General features: G+C 41.5%; 1 protein-coding gene across 1 annotated transcript; it reads right to left on the bottom strand.

Moving 5' to 3' along the window:
- Positions 1-2,125: 2,125 nt before the first annotated feature.
- Positions 2,126-24,986, bottom strand: LOC148686409 (uncharacterized). Its single transcript, XM_088666898.1, has 6 exons — positions 24,850-24,986; positions 24,297-24,422; positions 22,204-22,329; positions 4,524-4,661; positions 3,446-3,571; positions 2,126-2,499 (listed from the first exon to the last, which is right to left on the bottom strand). Exons 1-6 carry the CDS (start codon positions 24,899-24,901, stop codon positions 2,453-2,455), a joined length of 615 nt encoding a protein of 204 aa, XP_088523024.1. The 5' UTR covers positions 24,902-24,986; the 3' UTR covers positions 2,126-2,452.
- Positions 24,987-25,263: the final 277 nt, after the last annotated feature.

The following is a 25,263-nucleotide window of genomic DNA, read 5'->3' as shown; positions in this document are numbered from 1 at the left end:
TGGGGTTTAATATAAACAAAGACAAAACAAATATTTTAGTCAAAAATTTAAGGAAGGAAGAAATTGATAGATTACAGAAAAAGGTGGAATTGAAAGTGGTTAAAAAGGCAAAGTATTTGGGAATATGGATTTCTAATACTAATAATTTGGTGAAAGATAACTATATTAAAATTTGGAATGATGTGAAAAAAGATTTGGAAGTATGGAAGAGATTAAACCTAACGCTCCTGGGAAAAATAGCAACAATTAAAATGAACATATTACCTAGAATGTTATTTATATTTCAAATGCTGCCAATTTTGGGGACAGAAACCAAAATCTTTAAACAATGGAACAAAGATTTGACAAAATTCATTTGGAACAACAAGCCGGCCAGAATAAAATACAAATTATTAATTGATACAAAAGAGAGAGGAGGATTGGGATTTCCAAATTTAAAGATCTACCATGATGCCTCAAGCTACCTCTGGATAAAAGAATGGATCACCCTGGAGAATCATCAACTATTAGATTTAGAGGGATTTGAGAACAAACGGGGTTGGCATGCCTACCTACAGGATGGGAAAATCAGAATACACAAAGGGTTCAACACACATATTATTAAAAATCTTTATTGAACGTATGGGAGAGATACAGACGTTTGCTGGAACCCAAAACACCAAAATGGCTGTCACCAATCGAAATAATAACAGTGAAAAGATTAAATAATGAAGGGAATTGGGAAAAATATGGAGATTTGATAGAGGAAAAAGAAGGAGTAAATAAATTAAAAAAATACGAGGATATTAAACAATATTTGAAAGGGTGGCTCCAATATCAACAAGTGTATAGCAGATTCCAAGAAGATATGAAGAAAAATGGGTTTATGTCTAAAGCATCTTTATTGGAAAATAGTTTATTACAGAGTGAGCAAAAGGTTATTTCCAAAATGTACAATACCATCTTAGAATGGGAGGTGAAAGACGAAACAATTAAAGAAACAATGACAAAGTGGGCAATGGAACTGGGCAAAATAATAGAAATGGATAAATGGGAAAAACTCTGGAGGGTAACATGGAAATTCACGGCGTCAGAGGCAATTAGAGAAAACCTAATAAAAATGTTTTATCGGTGGTATCTGACGCCGGTAAAGATTCATAAAATGTATAAAATTAAAGATAACAAGTGTTGGAGATGTCAGATGGAAACAGGCACATTTTTACATGTATGGTGGTATTGCGCTAAGATAAAGCCTTTTTGGAGTGGGGTAATGGAAGAATTAAAGAAAATATTTAAATATAATATTAGGAAAACCCCAGAGTCTTTCCTACTAGGCATGGTCGAGCAAGAAGTAGAAAAAAAGGACGAGAAGATATTTTTGTATTCAGTAGCGGCAGCGAGAATTTTAATCGCTAAATTATGGAAATCCCAGGAAGTACCCACGATCAGAGATTGGCAAGAGAAGTTAATAAGTTATATTGATCTGGCCAAACTGACAAATTTGATAAGGGGTGGTTCAAATAAAAAGTTTAATAACAATTGGGAAAAATTTGGAACATAAGAGGGAAAAATTGGACGCAGTGAGAAAGTTTAATAATTCGAGCCAGGGAGGAAGAGAAGGGGAAGTGAATTGTGAAAAGATGGAACTTTTATTTGAAGGTTTTTTGATTGTTTATTTGTATAGATATACTTTTATTATTATTTTGGTCGTTATGAAATTTTGTTGGAATTTTAGTTGTCATGTTTTGTTTGTTTTATAATTATTTTAATTCAATAAAGATTAATTTTAAAAAAAACTTCCTGTTTCAAGTATAATGTATAAAAAGAACAATGCTGTTATTCATTATATTCCCAAATTGTGGAATCTGAGGGCTTTCCAAGAACCTTTGCTGCAAATAAAATTGGCAACACCTGAAATCTAAATAGCATATTATTATACTTATTAACATTTTTATTGTGGCTGTTCTGCCTGCTTGGGACAATTTTGAGCTTCTCCAGCTGCTCATCATATTATCCCTCTGATGACAGGGGAGGGAGAAACCTGCGTTTGTGTCTGGGAACTGGGGAAGAAGGAGTGTTTTGCACCTGGGATTGTGTGCCAGCTCAGTTTGAAGTGAAGGAGGAAGCAGGAGAGCCACAGGAGACTATTAAACACAAACACACACCAGGCCTTGTCCAAGTTCCTTTCAAGCTGAGTTCCCTTCCTTTGAAGCCAAAGAGATTTTTAATTCTACCATATATCAATGAAATAAACAAGGTAACTTTGCCTCCCAGTTTGCATAGAAAAAGATGACAAAGGACTTGGTCTGCAGAACACGGATGGTTTTATTAGGAGCACAAAGGAATGAGATAGCTAATTCCTGGAAAGCCTCTCAGTAACCAAAAGTAACACCTGAAAGATGGTTCATCTATCAAATGCTTCAGAATAGCAATAGAAATGGGGCTCCATTCTTTACGAAGACACAGGTGCAACTTAGGAATTTCCTGTCACACTCTGAGGTTTTATCATCCGTCTTCCCCCTGTCAAAGAGAAGAGAACAAGTGATGTTAAATCTCATGCAATAGTCCACACTTGGGGGGAGGGGGGCATTCATTCTCTAGGGTTAGTACCCAAAGTTAGTCCAAGTCTGGTTAAAAATTGGCTTGACTAATTGAAGCCCATGAATTTTAATGCACACTCTGAGTACAACCTAGTTGTCCTTTTCTTAAAGTTGCATCATCATTTTGCATATTAATTAAAATATTTTTTCATATAATTTACATAGATATTCCTTCCCAAAACTTTAAAGTGGTCAAAGCCACCTGCCCATTTTCTTCTGGAGCAGCAGTCCCTGCATTATTCATTGTAATATCAACACATTGCACACTGTTTTCCTTTTGAAAAAGACAGAGGCAAAGTGGGCGTTGATGAGCTCCATTTCTCCCCCAGTCACCTAATAGCCCCTCTCCACCCGATTCCTAGCCAAGCTGACCAACCAGTTATGTTCCCAGGTCCTCTTTCTTTTGCTTTTTGAAGATGGCAACGAAGTTCGCCCACTTCCAGTGTGCAGGGACACCACCTTTTCTCCAAGGATTCCCAAATATTCTATACAGAGGCTGCGAGATTACACCTGCAAGTTCCTTTAGTACATTTAGGTGCCGTTCTAAGGCCCTGAAGATTAGAATTCATTCAAAGTAGCTTGGTGTTCCCCTACCAACTCTCTTCCTCTCTTGCGCTGAAGCCCCCTCTCTGTATCTTTTATTCTATTATCATCAAATTGTACACTTTTTGGACAGAGGCAAAGTAGGTGTCGAGGAGTCCAACTTCTCTCTGTCACCCAAAAGCATTTCTCCATCCACTCCGCGCAAAAAAAACCTACTCCTTGTTTGTTCTTTGTCTTCCTTCAAGCATAGCCAAACAACCCTGTTCATTATCTTCACCTTCTTTTCCAACTCATGAGTGCTGCCCATAACAAAAAAATGTTACCTTTCTTTCGGCAGCAGTACACATAAGAAAAAACGGTGCAGGGGATTGTTGAAGCCTCATATTCTTTACGTGAACATCTTTTTTTGCAGCGACCTTTACAGTCATCAATCAGGGTGGAAGTGGAGTCTGGAGAAATATTATGAAGAGAGAAATCCATCCTTCAGATGAGAAGAAATTACCAACATCTCTAAGCATCTCAGTGAAAGCAGTCCATTACATTTTCCACTAAATAAAACTATGCACAAATGGCATAGTTTCAAATGAGCTAATGTTTTGAGCAAGGTAGAGTAGCAAAAGACACCAAAATGGGCTAGTAAGACTTTTTTTTTTTTACTACAGTCCTGTGGTAGAACAGACATTCATTTTTTACCCAGGAAACTATAGCAAAATCGAATGTAGGAGTCACAAAAGTCACCTTCTGGCTCAAAGATATTACAGGAAGAGAGCCACTCTTTAACTTTCAGTACCAAAGTCAGGCAGTCAGGATATCCAGCTCACCAGCTTGTAGTTACCTGGGTTGGCTTTTAACCCATTTTGAAGATGGGGACAACAATTGTACCTCTGCTGTGCTGGTCTGCTGAGTGTTTCCTGCTTGGCAGGGGGTTGGACTGGATGGCCCTTGTGGTCTCTTCCAACTCTATGCTTCTTATTGCCCGCCTCCAGTTCTCCAGGAATTCTCACAGATTATAGACAAAGGCTCTGAAATTACACCTGCAAACTCCTTTTGTACCTTTGGATGCAGCTCATCAGGCCTTGGAGATTTGAATTTCTTTAAAGTAACTAGGTGTTCTCTTCCACCTCTTTTCCTTTCATGGGCTGCAGCTCCCTCCCTGCATTATTAATTGTAATATCAACACATTGCACACTGTTTTCCTTTTGAAAAAGACAAAGGCAAAGTGGGCGTTGATGAGCTCCATTTCCCCCACCCCCCAGTCACCTAAAAGCACCTCTCCATCCCATTCCTTGTTTGTTCTTTCTCTTGCTTCAAACATAGAAAGAAAGAAAAAACACCACTGCTCACCCACCCACCCCGAATCAAATAATAGTTGCAGTCCTTAGGAAAAGATTGATATGTTACCTGAAATATCACAGCAGTAGACATAATCAGGATGTACGCAGTAAGTTGGTGAAGCCACATATTCTTTATCTGAACAACTTCGTTTGCAACCTCTACAACTTTCATTTGGTGGGTTGGTGGGTGGTGGAGTAACATTCGCTGTGTGGAGAAATATTAACAAGATAGAAATCAATCCCTCAGAAGAGAATTTGTTCCTCTTTATCCCTCTGCATCATTTATTCTATAATCCCCACATTGCACTGTTTCCTTTTATGAGAAGACAGAGGTATAGTAGTTGTTGAGCAGTTCCACCTTCTCTCTAGCCCCCCAACTTCTCAATGCATGGGACTTTCTTGTCATTGACAGGATGGATGCAGAGGAGTGCTGAGAGGTCCCAGCTGGGCAATCCCCAGGAAATCCTCAAAGGAAGAAGGGTCAGAGCCAGGGGTTTGGTGGTGGGGCAAGGATGAGTGGTCTGGGGGGAAAGAGGGAGCAGACTGAGAGAAGGAGGTCTTGGAAGCTGAAGAGGGAACAGGATTTAGTGAGGAGGAAGAGGAGGTGACAGAGAGCAGTCCAGAATCAGATAGAAGTGGAGGGTGGAGAAGAGGAGGGAGGCAAGAGACAGATGAGGCAGGTTGCTGAAGTATCCAGGGAGTCTGCCCCTCCTGCTGCAACCAGTATCCTCTCCCCTGGCCTCCCAGAACACACAAAGAGGAATGAAAAGAGCAGAGCACAGCAGAGATTAGCAATGAGAGACTAGATGAAGGAGCCAAAGATTCTTGGAAAGGGCCCCTGGGGGAGAAGAAGTTCTAAAAGCAGTGGGAAGGTGGGAACTTTTAGCCCTCACAACTGCCTCGTTGGGGCAACCCCTACTGAGAAGAGGTGCTGCAACCACTAGGCCTGCACTGTTTTGGTTCCTTTGAAAAAAGAGACGGTTTAGTTGCTGACCTACGTCTGACTCCAGCTCCAATGGATTTGTAACTGGCTGGCTGACCGAACCCAAAGGGTGCTCATCAATGGCTCCTTCTCATCCTGGAGAGTAGTGACTAGTGGGGTGCCACAGGGTTCTGTCTTGGGCCCAGTCTTATTCAACATCTTTATAAATGACTTGGATGATGGGCTTGAGGGCATCCTGAGCAAGTTTGCAGATGACACCAAATTGGGAGGGGTGGCTAATACCCCAGAGGACAGGATCACACTTCAAAATGACCTTAACAGATTAGAGAACTGGGCCAAAGCAAACAAGATGAATTATAACATGGAGAAATGTAGAGTACTACACTTGGGCAAAAAAAAAAAAATGAAAGGCACAAATACAATATGGGTGACACCTGACTTGAGAACAGTACATGTGAAAAGTATCTAGGAGTTTAGGTAGACCACAAACTTGAGATGAGTCAACAGTGTGATGTAGCAGTTAAAAAAGCCATTGCAATTCTGGGCTGCATCAATAGGAGTATAGCATCTAGATCAAGGGAAGTAATAGTACCACTGTATTCCGCTCTGGTCAGACCTCACCTGGATTACTGTGTCCAGTTCTGGGCACCACAGTTCAAGAAGGATACTGACAAGCTGGAACGTGTGCAGAGGAGGGCAACCAAAATGGTCAAAGGCCTGGAAACGATGCCTTATGAGGAACGGCTTAGGGAGCTTGGCATGCTTGGCATGAGAAGGTTAAGGGGTGATATGATAGCCATGTTCAAATATATAAAAGGATGCCATATATAGGTGGGAGAAAGGTTGTTTTCTTCTGCTCCAGAGAAGAGGACACGGAGCAATGGCTTCAAACTACAAGAAAGAAGATGCGACCTAAACATTAGGAAGAACTTCCTGACAGTGAGAGCTGTTCGACAGTGGAATTTGCTACCAAGGAGTGTGGTGGAGTCTTTGGAGGTCTTTAAGCAGAGGCTTGACAGCCATCTGTCAGGAATGCTTTGATGGTGTTTCTTGCTTGGCAGGGGGTTGGACTGGATGGCCCTTGTGGTCTCTTCCAACTCTATGATTCTATTATCCTAACACTACTCCTTGTTTGTTCTTCTTCATGCTTTGAACATAACAACCACCACCACCTGTTTGTTATCTTTAACCTCATTTCCTGTGTGTTCCCAATCCTAAGTGCTCCCATCCTTAAAAACAAAAAATTAACATGTTATTTTGGAGAAACAGGTGATGTGGAAGGGGTTGATTTGCTTCATAAGCATAAATCTCCCCATGGATGAGATAAGCCAACAGGTGCAAAGTCAGCCAAGTCCGTTGCTATGGAAATGGCCCAGTGCCAACTATATGAGATGAATGTGGGAGACTGCAGCCAAACATAACAATGCATGAGTGCTAGTTAGTATGTGAATGGGGTTAAAACCCAATAATTCATTTCCTGGACACAACTAGGTCGTGCTCCCTCACTGTGAGTGTGGAAGTGATGCTTCTTCTATTTCCTTTCTTTCCTCTCATTGTGCCATGTATTAGACCAGGATGGATGTGTTTAAGCTTGCTCCAATCTTAGACCACATATATGGAAAACACATTTCTTAATCAGTGAAAGCAATCCATTACATTTCCTAATCGATAAAGAAATAGAACTTTAATTTTGCGCATATGACATAGTACCCGGTGGGGAAAGATTTCTAGCATGCCAGAGCACTAAAGGACACCCAAATGGACAGCTGGACAGGTCTTCTTTGAGTCCGCACTTTATTGACCAAGGGATGCTTGGCTTAAGGCGAGCAGTAGCTGACCAATGAGACACAATGACCGTATGCTAATCAGATTGAGTTTATAACTCATAACTACTACCTCCCACATTGTTTTTGCTTTGTTAACAGCACCCAAGTGACCTCTCTGGGCCACAAACCTAAGCAATGTGTATGCAGGTCCTGGGACTAAATTAAATGGGGCTCATTTCAGACTGTGAGCTGATAGGGTTAATAGCTCAGCAGTCGTCCTGTATCACGGGGGCCCTGTGACATGTTCATATAAATAGGAAGTAGTACCTGTTGCTGTTGTATCTGTTATATATGACACTGTATGTTGTTATTGTGTTCTGTTCGTGTCGCAGCTTCCAGTCGAGATGGAGATGAACTCCCCCGGCTGAGCTGCTCTAAGCAATAAATCTTTGTTTTAACAAACAAGGGAGTGGACGTGAGTTATTTCACAGGCACAGAAAAGCTAGATAAAGTTTCCGCTGCTACGGACTGTTATCTGAACTTGGGAGGAAAAGTTTCTGGAGTTTTAGAAACGAGGCTTGACATTTGTGACGGAGCGTACTGGACGAGTCTGCAACACAGCTAAAGTTTTTCGTAGACAGATAGATTTCTCTGCTATCTTTCTGTCTCACAAAGCTGTGTTATTGATAATTGCCAATTAGACAATTGGACGATTTAACACAGACAGACATGTCAGCATTGCAATGTAAGACAGCAAATTTTCACGCTCCTACCCAGGACTAAGTCTTCCTGAAGTCAATGAGATGTGTATTAGGCCAGGATGGATGTGTCCAAACTTGGTCCAATTTTCGACCACATATTTGGAAAACACATTCTGTATTTTGCACCCAAGATTATCCTGACTGTGTTTTCCTTGCTGCGTGGAATAGCACATCAATCAGAACTTTGCATTTAGTCAGTAAAACATTTTTTACTTACTTAACAGTGTGTGGTCTGGTCTTTTCAAGAGAGGTAGAGAGATGAGCAAAGAGCTTTAGAGCAGACCAAATGGGATATTCAGGAGGAGAGAACATCCAGGTATGTGAATTAATGAAAGAATATTTCAAAATAAATTGTAATGGCGAAGTTGAATATAAAACAATTTGGGATGCCTGAAAAGCGGTGGCCAGAGGCTATTTCATCCAACAGAATAAGATAGATAGGAAACAAAAAGAGGAGAGAAAAATGAAATTAATGGAGGAAATAAAAAGAAAGGAAAAATTATTATATAAAACCAATTAAAAAGATATAAATCAAGAAATTAATATATTAAGAAAGGAATATGAAAATTTAATAGAACAAGATATAGATAAAGAAATACAATTCTGGAGATATAAAATTTTTGAGTGGGCCAACAAACATGGGAAGCTATTAGCCTGGCAATTGAAAAAAAGAAAAAATGAAAGTTCTATTAATAGATTGAAAATAAATGGGAAAATAATTGAAAAACCAAAAGAAATAAGAGAAATTTTTGAAAAAAATTACACAAATCTTTATCAGAAAGGGGGAGAAAATCAACAGGGAATAGAAGAATTTTTAAGAAGACATAAATTACCAAAAATATCAGAGAGAAAAAGGAAAATATTAAATGAGAATATTACAGAATTGGATATAAGAGAGGTGTTAAAGAAGATGAAATTAGGAAAATCCCCAGGGCCAGATGGGATACCTATAGAATATTATAAAAATTTGGAGGATATAATAATAAAACCATTAAATAAAGTAATGAACGAGGTGTTGGATAAAGGAATAATCCCAGAATCGTGGAAGGAAGCAAATACGGTATAACATTATTACAAAAACAAAATACAGATATAGAATCTCCATCCAATTATAGACCCATCTCACTTTTGAATTGTGATTATAAAATATTTACAAGGGTATTGGCCAATAGAATAAATTTGATATTAAAAGAAATAATACATGAAAACCAAGTGGGATTTGTTAAAGGAAGACAATTAAGAGATAACATAAGAGATATAGTTAACATCATAGAGTGCTTGGACAATGACAGGGGAAAACAAGCGGCCATTATGTCCATTGATGCAGAGAAAGCATTCGATAATGTCAATTGGGTTTTCATGAAAAAAGTATTAGAAATGTTGGAAATTGGAGAAAAAAATAAAAAAGGAATTGGAACAATTTATGAGAATCAAAAAGCCAAAATTATAATAAATGGAGTGTTGACAGAGGAGGTTAAAATATACAGAGGCACGAGATAGGGATGTCCGTTATCTCCCCTATTATTTATAATAGTATTAGAGGTTTTATTAAAAAGTATAAGGGAAGAAAAAGAAATTGAAGGAATAAAAATTGGAAGGAGAAATTATAAGATAAGGGCATATGCGGATGATATAGTGGTCACCACAGAAAATCCAATAAAAAGCATACCCAAAGTATTGGAAAAAGTAAGGGAATTTGGAAAATAGGCGGGGTTCAAAATAAATTTAAAGAAAAGTGAGATTTTGACTAGAAATTTAGAAGAAAAGGAAAAGAAGGAATTACAGGAGGTAACTGGGATAGAAATTAAGAAAAAAATTAAATACCTACGAATAAATATGTCAGTAAAGAGTATTGATCTTTATCAAGAAAATTATGAAAAAATATGGAAGGAAATTAAACATAAAATGGAATCCTGGAGTAAATTAAAAATTTCATTGCTGGGGAGAATTTATATTGTAAAAATGAATATCTTACCAAAATGTATGTTTTTATTTCAAAATTTACCAATATTAGGAAGGTCAAAATGTTTTGAAAATTAGAAAAAAAGAAATAAGTAAATTCGTTTGGGAAGGCAAGAAACCAAGAATAAAATATAAATTATTAACGGATAAAAAAGAAAGAGGAGGATTAGGATTACCAGAATTTAAATTATATCATGATGCAGCTGCTTTGTGGTGGTTGAAGGAGTGGATGGAATTGAAAGACGGTGAAGTGCTGGATTTGGAGGGTGCCGGGTTGGGACATGGGTGGCATTTATACTTATTGAAGGAAAAGATGGAAAAAAATAACTGTTTTTTGAATAATATTATACGAAAATCAGTGTTCAAAGTTTGGAAAAAGTATCAACGTATATTGGAGCCAAGAGTGCCATGGTGGGTATCACCAAAAGAAATTATAGCAGTAAGGAGAAGTAATTTGGAAGGAAATTGGCCAATGAATAAAGAATTGCTTGAAGAAATTGATGGGAAATTAAAATTAAAAGATTATAATGAAATTAAAAAATATTGTAACGTTTGGTTACATTTTTCCAAATTAATGAAAGATTCAAAAAAGATAATGAAATTGGGTTTGAAAAAGAAATGTCTAAATTTGGGGAAATTCTATTGGAGGGGAAAGAGAAATATATAAAACAGTTATATGATTTATTATTAGAATGGGAAACAAAGGATGAATTAACAAAAGATGTCATGATTAAGTGGGCGCAAGATTTAGGGAAAGATATTATGTTTGAAAATTGGGGGAAATTATGGATAAGAGATTTGAAATATATTATAAATTATTATATAAGAGAAAATGTTATTAAATTACAATATAGGTGGTACCTCACCCCAGCTCGACTGGCAAAAATATACAAAAATAGTGATAACATCTGTTGGAGATGTAGGGAAGAGATAGGCACATTCATACATATATGGTGGGGCTGCAAAAAAATTAAAATATTTTCGGAAGAAATTTATAATGAATTTTAAAAAAATTGTGAGATATTCATTTAAAAAAGAACCAGAGATTTTCCTTTTGGGTATGATGGGAGATGAAATTAAAGCTAAAGATAGATGTGTGGTAATACATGTAATGGCAGCTGCCAGAATTTTAATTGCTAGAAATTGGAACAGTGATGTAATTCCTAGTAAAGAAGATTGGCTATTGAAATTAATCACATATAAAAATTTGGCAACAAAAGAAGAAATCCCAAAAAATTCGGAAAAAAATAAGGCAGAAAATGGGAACCAATTAATCAATATTTAAAAAAAAACGATTGAAAAAGCTAATCTTATAGCAGAATTATGTAAGGTGTAAATAAAAGAAAAGTGTAAGAAGAATATAGAATAAAGGACGCACAAAATAAAGGAAATAAATTCAGCTCATAGGAAAGGCTGGAAGCCATCGGTGATGGGGGGAAAGAAATGGGATTTTATTAATACTTCTGTTTATTTTTGTTTATTTAGTGGTATATAAATTACGTTGTGTTTTGTTTAGAATATAATTTGGAATATGATTTGATTATGATTTCGTTGAAATTTTGGTTATGATTCTGTTATGATTTAATTATGATTTAGTTGTTGTTTTTTGTTATGATTGGTTTTGTATTGTTTTTATGTTGTTGTTTTTATGAATTTTTTGTTGTATGTATGTTTATTTTTGTTGTTTCGTTTGTATTTTTAAAGAATTTAAATAAAGTATTTTAATTAAAAAAAAAAGGAGGACAGAACAGCCCATCTTCCACACTACACTGTGGCTTAACAATGTGAGTGGTTTTAAACTCTGGTGGGAGCTCTCTTGTGCTAGAGAGTTTGCAAAGCCCGCATTTTGAATCTAGGCACTCAGCCAATTGTTTTGTTAATTGCCCACAGATGGGCAGGATATAATAATAATAATAATAATAATAATAATAATAATAATAATAATAATAATAATAATAATAATTTATTTATACCCCGCCCATCTGGCTGGGTTTCCCCAGCCACTCTGGGCGGCATCCAACCACTCTGGGCGGCTTAAAAACAGTACAGCATCAAACATTAAAAACTTCCCTAAACAGGGCCGCCTTCAGTTGTCTTCGAAATGTAAAATAGTTGTTTATTGCCTTGACATCTGCTGGGAGGGCGTTCCACAGGGCGGGTGCCACTATCGAGAAGGCCCGCTGTCTGGTTCCCTGTAACCTCACTTCTCGCAATGAGGGAACCGCCAGAAGGCCCTCGGTGCTGGATCTCAGTGTCCGGGCTATCTTTCACCTCCACAATTAATGCACATAAATTCTAGTGTTGGGTTCTGTCTGTTGGGAGATTCATTCCCCGTCTGCAGTCATAGGATTGTTGTGTATCATATGACTGTATGTATTTTGATTCCACAGGGAGGAAGTGACGTAGACAGGATGTTTGTCTTACGTGTTCCTGAAGTGGAACTGTTGTTCCTTTGTTTACTCTCTTTACTGCCTGTGATGCTAGAGAGAGGGAGCCATAATGAAGAGCTCCGAGTCTGTTTATATGTAAATAAACTAGGTTAGCCAGAATGCTGTGCTGTTGAGTCTGTCACGCAACTGCGCAAACCTCTGCGGATCCCTAAAGTGTGCTGGTGCTTCACATAACCAGTCACTGTGATGTTCGGGCTGAAGAACGCTCAAGAAGCTCCCGAACGATCTCCCAGGAGGGAGGGAACATGCCAGTCGGGTATGTGTCTCTGCAATGGCCTTACTCACGAGTAGGCACCCTACTGGACATGCTGACACTGTCAGAGTTTTGAGCTATCTGTGTCCGAGTCAGTCTAGGGAAGTAACACAGACTCAAACTAATACCTTGAATTGCTGGAACAAAAGAAGTACTGGTTACTTGTATGGATTTGTATCTACAAAGCCTACATGATGTGTGTATATATATCAATGTCCAGGAATGTATTACTGAAGCCTTATCTTTTGCAGTGGTAAGCTATTTTGGATGTTAAACTGCCTCTTGTTTGGTGACTGGATCTGGGGGCAACTTCCACAAAGTTGTTAAAATTCATCTTGTTTGCTTTGGCCCAGTTCTCTAATCTGTTATTGTCATTTTGAAGTGTGATCCTGTCCTCTGGGGTATTAGCCACCCCTCCCAATTTGGTGTCATCTGCATACCTGCTCAGGATGCCCTCAAGCCCATCATCCAAGTCATTTATAAAGATGTTGAATAAGACTGGGTCCAAGACAGAACCCTGTGGCACCCCACTTTATAAAAGTCATTTATAAAGATGTTGCACAACAGCAGGCCTAGGAAAGAACCTTGTGGTGACCCACTTTTCACTTTTTCCAGGAAGACAAGGAATCATGGGGGAGTTTGTCAAAAGCCTTACTGAAATCAAGACATACTCTATTCACAGAATTCATATGATCTACCAAGCTTCCCACTGCATCAAACAAAGAATTAAGATTCATCTGCCATGACTCTCTGCCTTCTCCACACAGAGCCCCTGTTCCTTGTTTGCTCTTCCGCTTCCTTTGAACAGAGCCGCACAAAACTCTGCTTCTTATCTTTTAACCTTTTCCCCCCAAACCATGATGATTGCAGCCCGTAAAATCAATTTAGCACATTACCAAACTTTTTACAACCAAAGACATGACCAGATTCCCTGCAGGGGTCTAATGGAGACTCTCATTCTCCAGCTGTACAACGTCCTTTATAGACGCCATTACACGGTTCATTCTCACTGGTAGTGGGTCCTGGGAAATATTATGAAGATATAAATCTATCCCTCAGGCAAAAAGAGATTACCAATATTTCTATGAATTTCCTCTTGCCAGTAGTACATCTGAAAACCTCCAAGCTTTGCATGTGTCAGCAGTGTGATGCAGCAGCAAAAAGAAAAGCTTATGCTATTGTAGGCTGCATCAACAGAAGTATATACATTGCAGGACGTTGGGCTAGATAATGCCCTTCCAACTCTACAATGCTACAATTCTATGCAGCAAAAGCAGACCATTCCATTTCCCACTTAATCAGGAAATAGAAGTTCAATCTTACACAGATGACATATTTCAAGCAGTGCAAATCAGCCAATGGGCTAGTTAGGCAGGTCTTCTTGGAGTTCTGTGGATGGACAGCCCTTTAGATTTTACCTGTGACCGACAGCAGCACCAAAAGGAGAACAAGAGAGGCAGAGGTCTTCATGGCTGAATGCTGGAGCCACCAGAGTTGCCTTCTAGCTCAAAGATATTGCAGAGAGAGAGAAAGGTTCCTCTATTTGTACTTCCTAAGGGAATGGTGAGAGGAAGCTTTCGGGGGGAGGAAAGGACTGTGTGTTCCAAACATTCTGCTAATGATATTCATAGCTACCATTCACCCTTTCAGTTTTGGATAATTAATTCTTGCTCCCTCTCTCTAAAATAGATGGCTTCAAGAGGAATTGACAAATTCATGGAAGAGAAGACTAGCTGGGATGACTATGCTCTGCTTCCACAGCTGGAGGCAGTGATGCTTGTGAATGGCAGTTGCTGAAGGGCTGACTGCTCTTGTGCTCCTCATCTGATTGGCCAAAGCGAGAACAGGATGCTGGACTTGATGGGCCATTGATTCCTCTTATGTTCCTCATATAATCATGGAGTTGGAAGGGACCCCATGGGCCATCAAGTCCAACCCCCTGCAATGCAGGAATCTCAGCTAAAGGACCCAGGACAGCATCCTGGACATTCTGAAACCCAAATATCCCAAACTGACCAGTTGGGTCTTCTACAGCCAACTGCAGTGCTGAGAATAGCTGGCCCTCCCTTGGCAAATGTAGCAGTATGAAGAAGGAAACAAAGAATGGAATAGGATAAGACCGCTATGGTTGAACACTCGTTCTGCTCCAATCTCAAGAAGACTCACAGATATAATCAAAAGTTTCCCCTTATTTATGGATCATTGCTGAAGGATGTCATGGCACCCACAAGGAAAGGAACAATCAGGCTACTTGTTCTCAACAGCCCATCTCAATGGCTAGACAATATGTACCTTTCTGGTGGCTTGCTCTTTCCCTGAAAAGCAGCCATCAAAAACAATCAATATCTGTGTCCTCTTCGGATAGAAGACTGACCGAGATGGCCAGCTGGAGTCTCTCCTTTATTGATCACCCAAGATCCTGAAAAGGGAAGTATTTTATCATTTGCATGGTTAGTTATTTTGTTTAAGGACTGTCACTATTTTTTGTGCCCAATTTAAGCATGCTATTTCATGCTTTCCTCCACATGCATGCTGTGCAAAGAGGGATGGGGTGATTCCCTGAGGGATAGCACCCAGGGAGGCCCACAAGCCCCACATCCCCTTCCTCCGCCAATGTAGAATTGTGCTGTGGTTCCCCTGACTCCCCAATGACTCTTGCATTTGGCAAAATACCAGCCATCTGGTGAGTGGTTGGGAGCATGTCTTTCTCAATCAAATTGCAGGTAGGTAGCCGTGTTGGCCTGACGTAGTTGAAACACGAATGCACACGAAAGCTGATACCAATGACAAACTTAGTTGGTCTCTAAGATGCTGCTGGAAGGAATTTTTTTGTATTTTGTTTCTCAATCAAAGTAAAGCTTAAAGCTCCCAGTTGTTCTTTGAAGTTCCATCCTGACCCACATGTTATCATGTATGACAGCATGAGACTGTGGGGCTTTTTAATGGGGAAATCTGGAAGGACTTGTTTGCTCTACAGGGCTGATTTTCACTCCCCCCCTGCCATAGTGGAATCAAACCTTTGTCAAAAGTATAGCTAGACTCAGGGCCATCTCTAGGCCCAAGCCTGGTGGTGTATCGTGGCACCAGGGCGCCAGGCCACCAGGGGTGCTGCTGCGCTCGCTGAGAGGCGCGGCGGAGGCCGCCCCAGGCGCGCCAGATGCAGCCCCAGGCACGCCTCTCAGCTGTTCAGCGGCTTCAGGCCACTCTCCAGAGGCGCGCACGATCCTGGGGCCACCTCCACCACGTGCAGTGGCGTGGCAACAGGGGGTGGGCGGCTGTGCGCTGCACCCACCCGCCCCGCTGTGAAACGGGGCAGGGGGGCGCCGGAAGGATCTGTCGCACCACGGCGCCATGTATGCTTAAGACGGCCCTGGCTAGTAGACTCTTATAATTGTCGGGATGTCCAGGAGGCTGCCTACTCACAAGTAGGACCCTGGCAGAGACACATGCCCGGCTGGCATGTTCTCCCCCTCCTGGGTGACCGTTCGGGAGCTTCTTAAGCATTCTCCAGCCCGAACATCACAGCAACTGGTGCCAGAAGACACCAGCAAACTTTAGGAACCCGCAGAGGTTGCACAGTTGCGTAACAGACCTCAGTAGCACAACATCTTGGCTAAACTAGTTTATTTAAATATAAACACACACGGAGCTCTTCATCATGGCTCCCTCTCTCTCTAGCATCAGACAGATAAGAGAAAGAGAAAAGGAACAACAGTTGCACTTAGGAACACAGTAAGACAAACATCCTGTCTACGTCACTTCCCACTCTGTGGAATCAAAACACATACCCAGTCATGTGATAGACAACAAACCCATGACTGACTGCACACGGGGAATGAATCTCTCAACAATAATACCCTCCTTTTTATTCTGTCCTAGGCCACATTATGTTAGACAATACGTCTGGCACCCAGTTCATATTCAGCATCATTGAACTGTTTGAATATTAGCCATTTTCAAGTGTTGCTTTGAAAATTTGGCTATGACTTCCCCCATCTAGTAAACACATTGATGTGGAATCATCATAGGGTGCCATTTTGTCCTTTACCTCTGACAAAGAAATGCCTCAGGCCAGCTCTTATGGTATATGTTGTTTCTATTGTCTTGATTCAAGAAACACGTTGTTCCTTTAAAACCCCTTTTGAGTTTATTTTGTGCATTTTGGATTGTGTTGTGGTTTTATTGCCAGCTTAACATGTGGTGTTACAATTTTAGCAGCATGTCAGTATATTACGAGAGGAAGGGGTCCTTGCTTACTCTGGTACACACGATTAAATCCCTGAGGCCTAAAATCTGCAGCTGAAAGGATCAGAGAGCAGATGACTTGAAAAACTGAGATGTAAGGGAGCACTTCAGAGTCAGAGTCAAGAATACTGCACCAGAACAAGGCGGCTTCCTAAATGCTTGCACAGAAAGAACAATCTCCTTATTGCTGCTTGCATTTAAGGAGCACCTGCACCTCTGCAGGGAAAACAGTTTGGATTCAAAGCTGTTCCTCAGGTGCTTTGCAGACAACTTAATCTCTCCAGATCCTGTCAGCTGCCCTTGGGATTCCCCGATGGAGAACCTCTGGAGCAGCTGGTCCCAGACTGCTCTTTGAAGCTGAGCACCTGTGCTTTGAGAGGTACCTGCACTGCACTTTGCATCCCTGACAATTAGCTGAGACACAAACCCAGACACAACATTGCCTGCCCCACACCTGCCAACATGCATGTCATCAAGTGTAGGACATACAGAGTATCCCTGTGAGAGGGAGGGGAAACCCAGGAAAATCTGAAAAGAAACCAGCTATTTTCTTCCTTCTTGCTTGCTCAATTCCCCCCCCCCCAAAATACCCCACAATGTTCTGAAAGTCTATGTGCAAAAAACAAAGAAAGCACCAACAGAGAAAATCATAAGGAAAATATATGAAACATCAAAAAACCTCATTGGACCCAAAGGAGCAGAAGAGGCCTCGTTTGCTTAAATAAACGTTATCCATCCGCTTCCCATTACATCCATAAACAACCAACAGTAAACTGCTTATTCAACTTCCTGTTTGGCTGCCATGGCGAACGGCTGTGTCCATTACACCTGAGCCTTTTCATGTGGAATTCGGGGAAAATATGGGAGTAATTACCAGTAATTACCCTCCCAACCAGGGCTGTGGGGGCAGCTCCACCCACAGATCGTCCGACACCTGCTGCCTATCTGGAAGGAAGGAGAGGGCAGGGGGGCTGGGTGCAATGCACTCTGAGTTTTTGGCAACTCTCCAAAGTTGTCGCCATGAGCAGAGGACACCTGCTTTTTAAGATGAAATTCTGACTTAATAAACAGGTATGCTCTGGACTACAGGAGAACGGAGGGGAGGGGATAAGCCTCCATTATTTCTCTTTGATACATTTTGCATTTGCTGTTTTCTCTGGCAAAGCTCCCCCAAAACACTGACTCCCTGTCTTTTCAAAATACACAAGCGGAATTGAAAGAATATTTAACTATCATTATGGTTATGGTTTAACTATAGCTGGTAGTGTGAAATTGAACTACGATTTTCGCAATCACTTTCAATGGAAAGATAAAAAGAATTTATCAGAGGAGTAATGGTGTTGTTGCTGAAATATCAGCTTATTAGCAGTTGGAATGAGACCAGAAATGACGGATGGCCAGTTCTCCCCTTTGTCTTAATTGTGACACATTGAGAATTGACTTTGTGTGTAGAAAGTGAAAAAGAAAGCAGTTGATGAAATTAGAATCAAAAAGGGAAAATAAAGAAGAAGAAACTTATTTCACACAGAATTATAAAGGATTAAGCCACTTGCTGAATGAATTCTGAGGATGCTAAAAATAAATGATTAACATCGGAAATGTTTTATTGGGATTTTTTGAATTATTCAAGGAATGCAGTACAATGTGAGATCATCACTCCTCAAACTTCAGAGCATGGGAAGTCAGCAAAGATATATAATTTGGCATAAAATTTGGTCTTTTTTATTGTATCAAAATTCGGAATGTATTTAATGTGGTTTTAATTGGATTGTTAAATTGGAAAACTTAATTATTATTATTTTTAAGGAAACTGCTTATCCATTGAGGGCAGCCCATTCCATAAAGCTCTTTTTGCCTTTCTACAACACGGCTACAAACATTCATTAAAACTTCCTGTTCAGCAGGCAGGACCATAAACAACAGCAACTTGTGAGAATTCCCTGGACACTTGAATCATTCATTATATTCCCAAATTGTGGAATCTGGGGGCTTTCCAAGAACCTTTGCTGCAAATAAAATTGGCAACACCTGAAATCTAACTAGCATATTATTATACTTATTAACATTTTTATTGTGGCTGTTTTGCTTGCTTGGGACAATTTTGAGCTTCTCCAGCTGCTCATCATATTATCCCTCTGATGACAGGGGAGGGAGAAACCTGCGTTTGTGTCTGGGAACTGGGGAAGAAGGAGTGTTTTGCACCTGGGATTGTGTGCCAGCTCAGTTTGAAGTGAAGGAGGAAGCAGGAGAGCCACAGGAGACTATTAAACACAAACACACACCAGGCCTTGTCCAAGTTCCTTTCAAGCTGAGTTCCCTTCCTTTGAAGCCAAAGAAAGCCAGAGAGATTTTTAATTCTACCATATAGCAATGAAATAAGCAAGGTAACTTTGCCTCCCAGTTTGCATAGAAAAAGATGACAAAGGACTTGGTCTGCAGAACAGGTATGGTTTTATTAGGAGCACAAAGGAATGAGATAGCTAATTCCTGGAAAGCCTCTCAGTAACCAAAAGTAACACCTGAAAGATTGTTCATCTATCAAATGCTTCAGAATAGCAATAGAAATAGGGCTCCATTCTTTACGAAGACACAGGTGCAACTTAGGAATTTCCTGTCACACTCTTAATAAAGTATCATCGGCCTTCTTTGCACTGTCAAAGAGAAGAGAACAAGTGATGTTAAATCTCATGCAATAGTCCACACTCGGGGGGGGGGGCATATTAAATGAGAAAATTAGAAAAGCCAGAATTCTTGAACATATATTTCCAACTGGAATGCTTTGTAAAGCAAATATCTTGAAAGATAAAGAAGAATGGTTAGCTTCCCTTCTTGCCATTTGATCTATGCATTCATTCTCTAGGGTTAGTACCCATTGTTAGTCCGAGTCTGGTTAAAAATTGGCTTGAATGTTTTGGGGTTTTTTAAAGCATCTACATGAAAGCATTGAGTGGGGTTATTCAGAGTTCTGGAGTAGATTGTCATCAATATGCTGGTGACAGACAGCTCTACCTCTCCTTTATATCTGCAAGTGTGGCACTGGACGTGCTGGACCATTGTCTTGCCTCTGTAATGGACTGGATGAGAGGCAACAAACAAAAGCTCAATGCAGATAAGACGGGGGCACTTAGTGGGTGGGAGGTTGCCTGCTCTTGATGGGGTCACACTCCCTCTGAAGAAGTGAATACGCAGCTCAGGGGGTATTTCTGGGTCCTTTACTGTCATTTGAGGCTCAGGTGGCCTCAGTGGTGGAGATGGCCTCCCATCATCTTCTGTTGGTAGCCCAGCTGCAACCCATCTCTGTAGAGATAGGCTAACTCAGGGGTCCCCAGACTACGGCCGGGGGGCCGGATGCGGCCCAGTTGGCCTCCCAATCCGGCTCGCGACGACCCCCGTCGCCCGCCGCCGCTGCCCGCTCTTACGGTGCGCAGCGCGGCAGCGCTCTTCCGGGTTGGGAAAAAAGCGCCGAAAATCCTTTGTGCGCATGCGTATGGGCCTCTCCTGACCCAGAAGAGGTCATTTCTGGTGCACTTCCGGGTCTGGGGAGGAACATACGCATGCACACAACGGATTTTCGGCGCTTTTTCCACCCTGTAAGCGCGCCGCCGCGCTAGTAAGCGTCCGTGCGCATGCGCACGGGCGCGCACTCCCCCGCCCGCCGGCCCGCACAGGCGCACGCTCTCCCGCCCGCCGGCCCGTCACGCGATCGGCGCGGTGGGAACCGGCCCAAACGCCGGTAAGTCTGGGGACCCCTGGGCTAACTTCTGTTGTCTATGCTCTGACCACTTCAAGGTTAGATTACCGCAATGCCTTATATGTAGGGCTGCCTCTGAAGATGATTTCGTATCCCCACATTGCCAATTAATCTATGCATCCATTTTCAAGGATTGTACCCAAAGTTAGTCCTGCTCTGGATAGATCCACTGAAATTAATAGACTTCACTAACTTAAGTCTGTTAATTTTAATGCTACACTCTGAGCATAACTTAGCCCTTATAACTCAGATGCATTTCCAACAGGTATTTGGAAAAAATTTGTATATTCTAAATATTTTTAATTAACAATGATACATCATTTTATTTAAAAAAATTAAGTCATAACACAGTGTATATGTTAACCCTTTGGTCCACACATGTTCCCGCTGTGCGATCTTTATATTATCCCCCCCAAAATTTGCCCATTTAACCTGTATTTCATAATTCAGCAATAATGTATACATTTTTGCAATAATATATTCTTATCAGCACAGATCCTGAAGCTGAGGCTCCAATACTTTGGCCACGTCATGAGAAGAGAAGACTCCCTGGAAAAAAACCCTGATGTTGGGAAAGATGGAGGGCACAAGGAGAAGGGGACGACAGAGGACGAGATGATTGGACAGTGTTCTCGAAGCTACCAACATGAGTTTGACCAAACTGCGGGAGGCAGTGGAAGACAGGAGTGCCTGGCGTGCTCTGGTCCATAGGGTCACCAAGAGGCGGACACGACTAAACGACTAAACATCAACAACAATCTGTACATAACTGTACTTCAATATTTGTCCTTCTTTCTGTACCAAACTTCTTTTTTATCCAATTTAAATCCCTCAACCAATGAACAAACCATTGAAGACTGTAACCTTCTCTTAAGTTGATCCCTTGTTTAATAAATAATAAATTTATTTATTTATTTATACCCCGCCCATCTGGCCAGGTTCCCCCAGCCACTCTGGGCGGCTTCCAACAAAACATTAAAATACAGAAATCAAACATTAAAAGCTTCCCTAAACAGGGCTGCCTTGAGATGCCTTCTAAAGGTCTGGTAATAGTTGTTCTCTTTGACCTCTAGTGGGAGGGCATTCCACGGGGTGGGTGCCACTACTGAGAAGGCCCTCTGCCTGGTTCCCTGTAACTTGACTTCTCGTAGCAAGGGAACTGCCAGAAGACCCTCGGCGCTGGATCTCAGTGTCCAGGCAGAACGATGGGGGTGGAGACGCTCCTTCAGGTATACAAGACCGAGGATCTGGGGGCAACTTCCACAAAGTGGCTATCTCATTTCAGACTTCCAATCATTACCTGTCCTTTCGCATCAGTAGACATGATCAGGATGATGTAAGCAGTTTGTTGAACCCCCATATTCTCTACCACATATACTCTATTATTATCACATTGTGTAATGTTTTCCTTTGGAGGAAGACAAAGGCAAAGTAGGTGTTGAGCAGTCCACCTTCTCTCTGTCACCCAGAAGCATTTCTCCATCTTCTCCATGCAGAAAACCTACTCCTGGTTTGTTCCTCCTCTTCCTTCAAGCATAGCCAAGCAACCCTGTTTATCATCTTTCCCTTCTTTCCAAATCATGATTGTGGCCCATAACAAAAATTTAGCATGTTACCTTTCTTTGGGCAGCAGTAGAAATGATCAGGAACGTCGCAGGAGGTTATTGAAGCCACATATTCTCTATGTGAACATTTTGCTTTGCAGCGACCTTTACAGTCATCATTCAGGGTGGGAGTGGATCCTGGAGAAGTATTTTGAAGAGAGAAATCAATTCTTCAGATGAGAAGAGACCACCAACATCTCTAAGCATTTCTTAATCAGTGAAAGCAATCCATTACAGTGGTACCTCGGGTTAAGAACTTAATTCGTTCTGGAGGTCTGTCCTTAACCTGAAACTGTACTTAACCTGAGGTACCACTTTAGCTAATGGGGCCTCCTGCTGCTGCCGCTGCATGATTTCTGTTCTCATCCTGATGCAAAGTTCTTAACCCGAGGTACTATTTCTGGATTTGCGGTGTCTGTAACCTGAAGCATCTGTAATCCGAGGAACCAAGGAACCACTGTACATTAATTTTGCACATATGACATGGTATCCAATGGGCTAAGATTCCTAGCATGCCAGAGCACTAAAAGACACTTCATTGACCAAGGGATGCCTGGCTTAAGATGAGCAGTAGCTGTCCAATGAGACTCAATGACCTTACGCTAATCAGGTTGAGCTTATAACTCAAGTAAGCATGCTGCCGCTCATGCCATAAGCAAGTGTGCATTGATTTGTGCCTGCAACATTGGGGCAGCAAGCTTCCTCATTAAACACCCTTGGCAAAGGGGGCAAAAGGGGGCAACCTCAGCAGATGCCTGCCTCTTTCCCTCTTACTGCACCAGCCTGGAGGAAGCCAGAATAGAATGGTACTATAATTTCTTGTCATCTGGACACTGGACCTCTGTTAATGCAGCCTAGAATTGCATTAGCTTTTTTGGTGCTGCATAACAGTCTTGATTTGTGTTGAATTTGTTGTCTAATAAATTTTTGAAAAGTCCCCTAGATCCTTTATACATGTGCTACCGTCAAGCCATGTGTACCCAATCCTATATTTCTGCATCTGATTCTTCCTGCCTATCACATTTCGTAGTGACACAGCAGGGGGAAAAGCTAATGCTATTCTAGGCTGCAACAACAGAATCATAGTGTGCAGATCAAGGGAAGTAACAGTACCACTCTATTCTGCCTTGGTCAAACCTCACCTGGAATTCTGTGTCCAATTCTGGGCACCACAATTTAAGAAGGATTTGGGCAGTGGCGGAGCTTCATGCTCCGGCACCAGGGGGCAGAGAGCAGGCAGGGGTGGGGCTGGGGCACATCCCGGGGGCATGGCGCACCACCCGCATGGGGCATGACGTGCATCCTGGGGTCGTGGCGCACGTCCTTGGGGTGGGGCGTCCGGCACGGGCGGGGGGCAGCTGCGATGGCACCCCACCAGGAACACGCTGTTGGGGGCGGTGCACTCCCCCCACACTCCTCTTCCTCCGCCAGTGCCCTTGGGATCCCTTCCAACTCTACAATTGTTTAAATCAATGATTCTGTTTTCAGCAATCCTGGATTCTATATTCTGATGTATTAGCTCCTTGTTTGCTCTTCTGCTTCCTTTGAACAGTCACAGAAAACCCTGCTTCTTATCTTCTAACCTTTTCCCCCCAAATCATGATGATTGCAGCCCGTAAAATCAATTTAGCACATTACCAAACTTTTTACAACCGAAGACATGACCAGATTCCCTGCAGGGGTCTAATGGAGACTCTCATTCTCCAGCTGTACAATGTCCTTTGCAGACGCCATTACACAGTTCATTCTCACTGGTAGTGGGTCCTGGGAAATATTATGAAGATATAAATCTATCCCTCAGGCAAAAAGAGATTACCCATATTTCTCTGAATTTCCTTTTGCCAGTACCGGTAGTACATGTGAAAACCTCCAAGCTTTGCATGTGTCAGCAGTGTGATGCAGCAGCAAAAAGAAAAGCTTATGCCCCTTGTCAGGGTTGTTGCGACTACAATAGCACCTCTCTGCCTTCTCCACACAGAGCCCCTGATCCTAATCTGCTCTTCCACTTGCTTTGAACAGAGCCGCACAAAACCCTGCTTCTTATCTTTTCACCACTTATCCAAATCATAATTATTGCAACTCATAATAACACTTTAGCACCTTACCTTCCTGTATGCAGCAGAAGACGCGACCAGAGTCCGGGCAGGGGTCAAAGTAAGACTGATATTCGTAAACTGAACAGCTTGGCCTGCAGATACCCTTACAAAAGTAGTGGTCGATGGTAGTTGGTCCTGGCGAAATATTATGAAGATAGAAATCAATCCCTCAGGTGAAAAGAGAGTACCAAGATCTCTATGCATTCCCTATTGTATATGTGAATGGAGCGAGGGTCCCAAGGGTTGCATGAGCTTAACATGAGTTAACAGTGTGATGCAGCAGCAAAATGAAAAGCTTATGCTATTGTAGGCTGCATCAACAGAAGTATATACATTGCAGGGGGTTGAGCTAGATACTGCCCTTCCAACTCTACAATGCTACAATTCTATTCAGCAAAAGCTGACCATTCCATATCCCACTTAATCAGGAAATAGAACTTCAATCTTACACAGATGACATAGTATCAACTGGGCTAATATTTCAAGCAGTGCAAATCAGCCAATGGGCTAGTTAGGCAGGTCTTCTTGGAGTTCTGTGGATGGACGGCCCTTTAGATTTTACCTGTGACCGACAGCAGCACCAAAAGGAGAACTAGAGAGGCAGAGGTCTTCATGGCTGAATGCTGGAGCCACCAGAGTTGCCTGCTAGCTCAAAGATATTGCAAAGAGAGAAAGGTTCCTCTATTTGTACTTCCTAAGGGAATGGTGAGAGGAAGCTTTCGGGGGGAGGAAAGGACTGTGTGTTCCAAACATTCTGCTAATGATATTCATAGCTACCATTCACCCTTTCAGTTTTGGAAAATTAATTCTTGCTCCCTCTCTCTAAAATAGATGGCTTCAAGAGGAATTGACAAATTCATGGAAGAGAAGACTAGCTTGGATGACTATGCTCTGCATCCACATCTGGAGGCAGTGATGCTTGTGAATGGCAGTTGCTGAAGGGCTGACTGCTCTTGTGCTCCTCATCTAATTGGCC

This window comes from Zootoca vivipara, chromosome 3 (assembly GCF_965207765.1).
Source record: "Zootoca vivipara chromosome 3, rZooViv2.hap1.1, whole genome shotgun sequence".
NCBI classification, from domain to species: domain Eukaryota; kingdom Metazoa; phylum Chordata; class Lepidosauria; order Squamata; family Lacertidae; genus Zootoca; species Zootoca vivipara.
This window is presented reverse-complemented; position numbering and strand designations above follow the sequence as displayed.

What these genes read in the sequence shown, in the direction of transcription:
- LOC148686409 (XM_088666898.1), bottom strand. Translation starts at nt 24,901, where the DNA reads ATGAAGACCTCTGCCTCTCTAGTTCTCCTTTTGGTGCTGCTGTCGGTC. An exon ending in CTACTGCTGCCCAAAGAAAG is followed by an intron (nt 4,662 to 22,203) that starts GTAACATGCTAA and finishes TTCTCCACACAG; the next exon opens with CGAATGTTACTCCACCACCC. An exon ending in CTACTGCTGTGATATTTCAG is followed by an intron (nt 3,572 to 4,523) that starts GTAACATATCAA and finishes ATATTTCTCCAG; the next exon opens with ACTCCACTTCCACCCTGATT.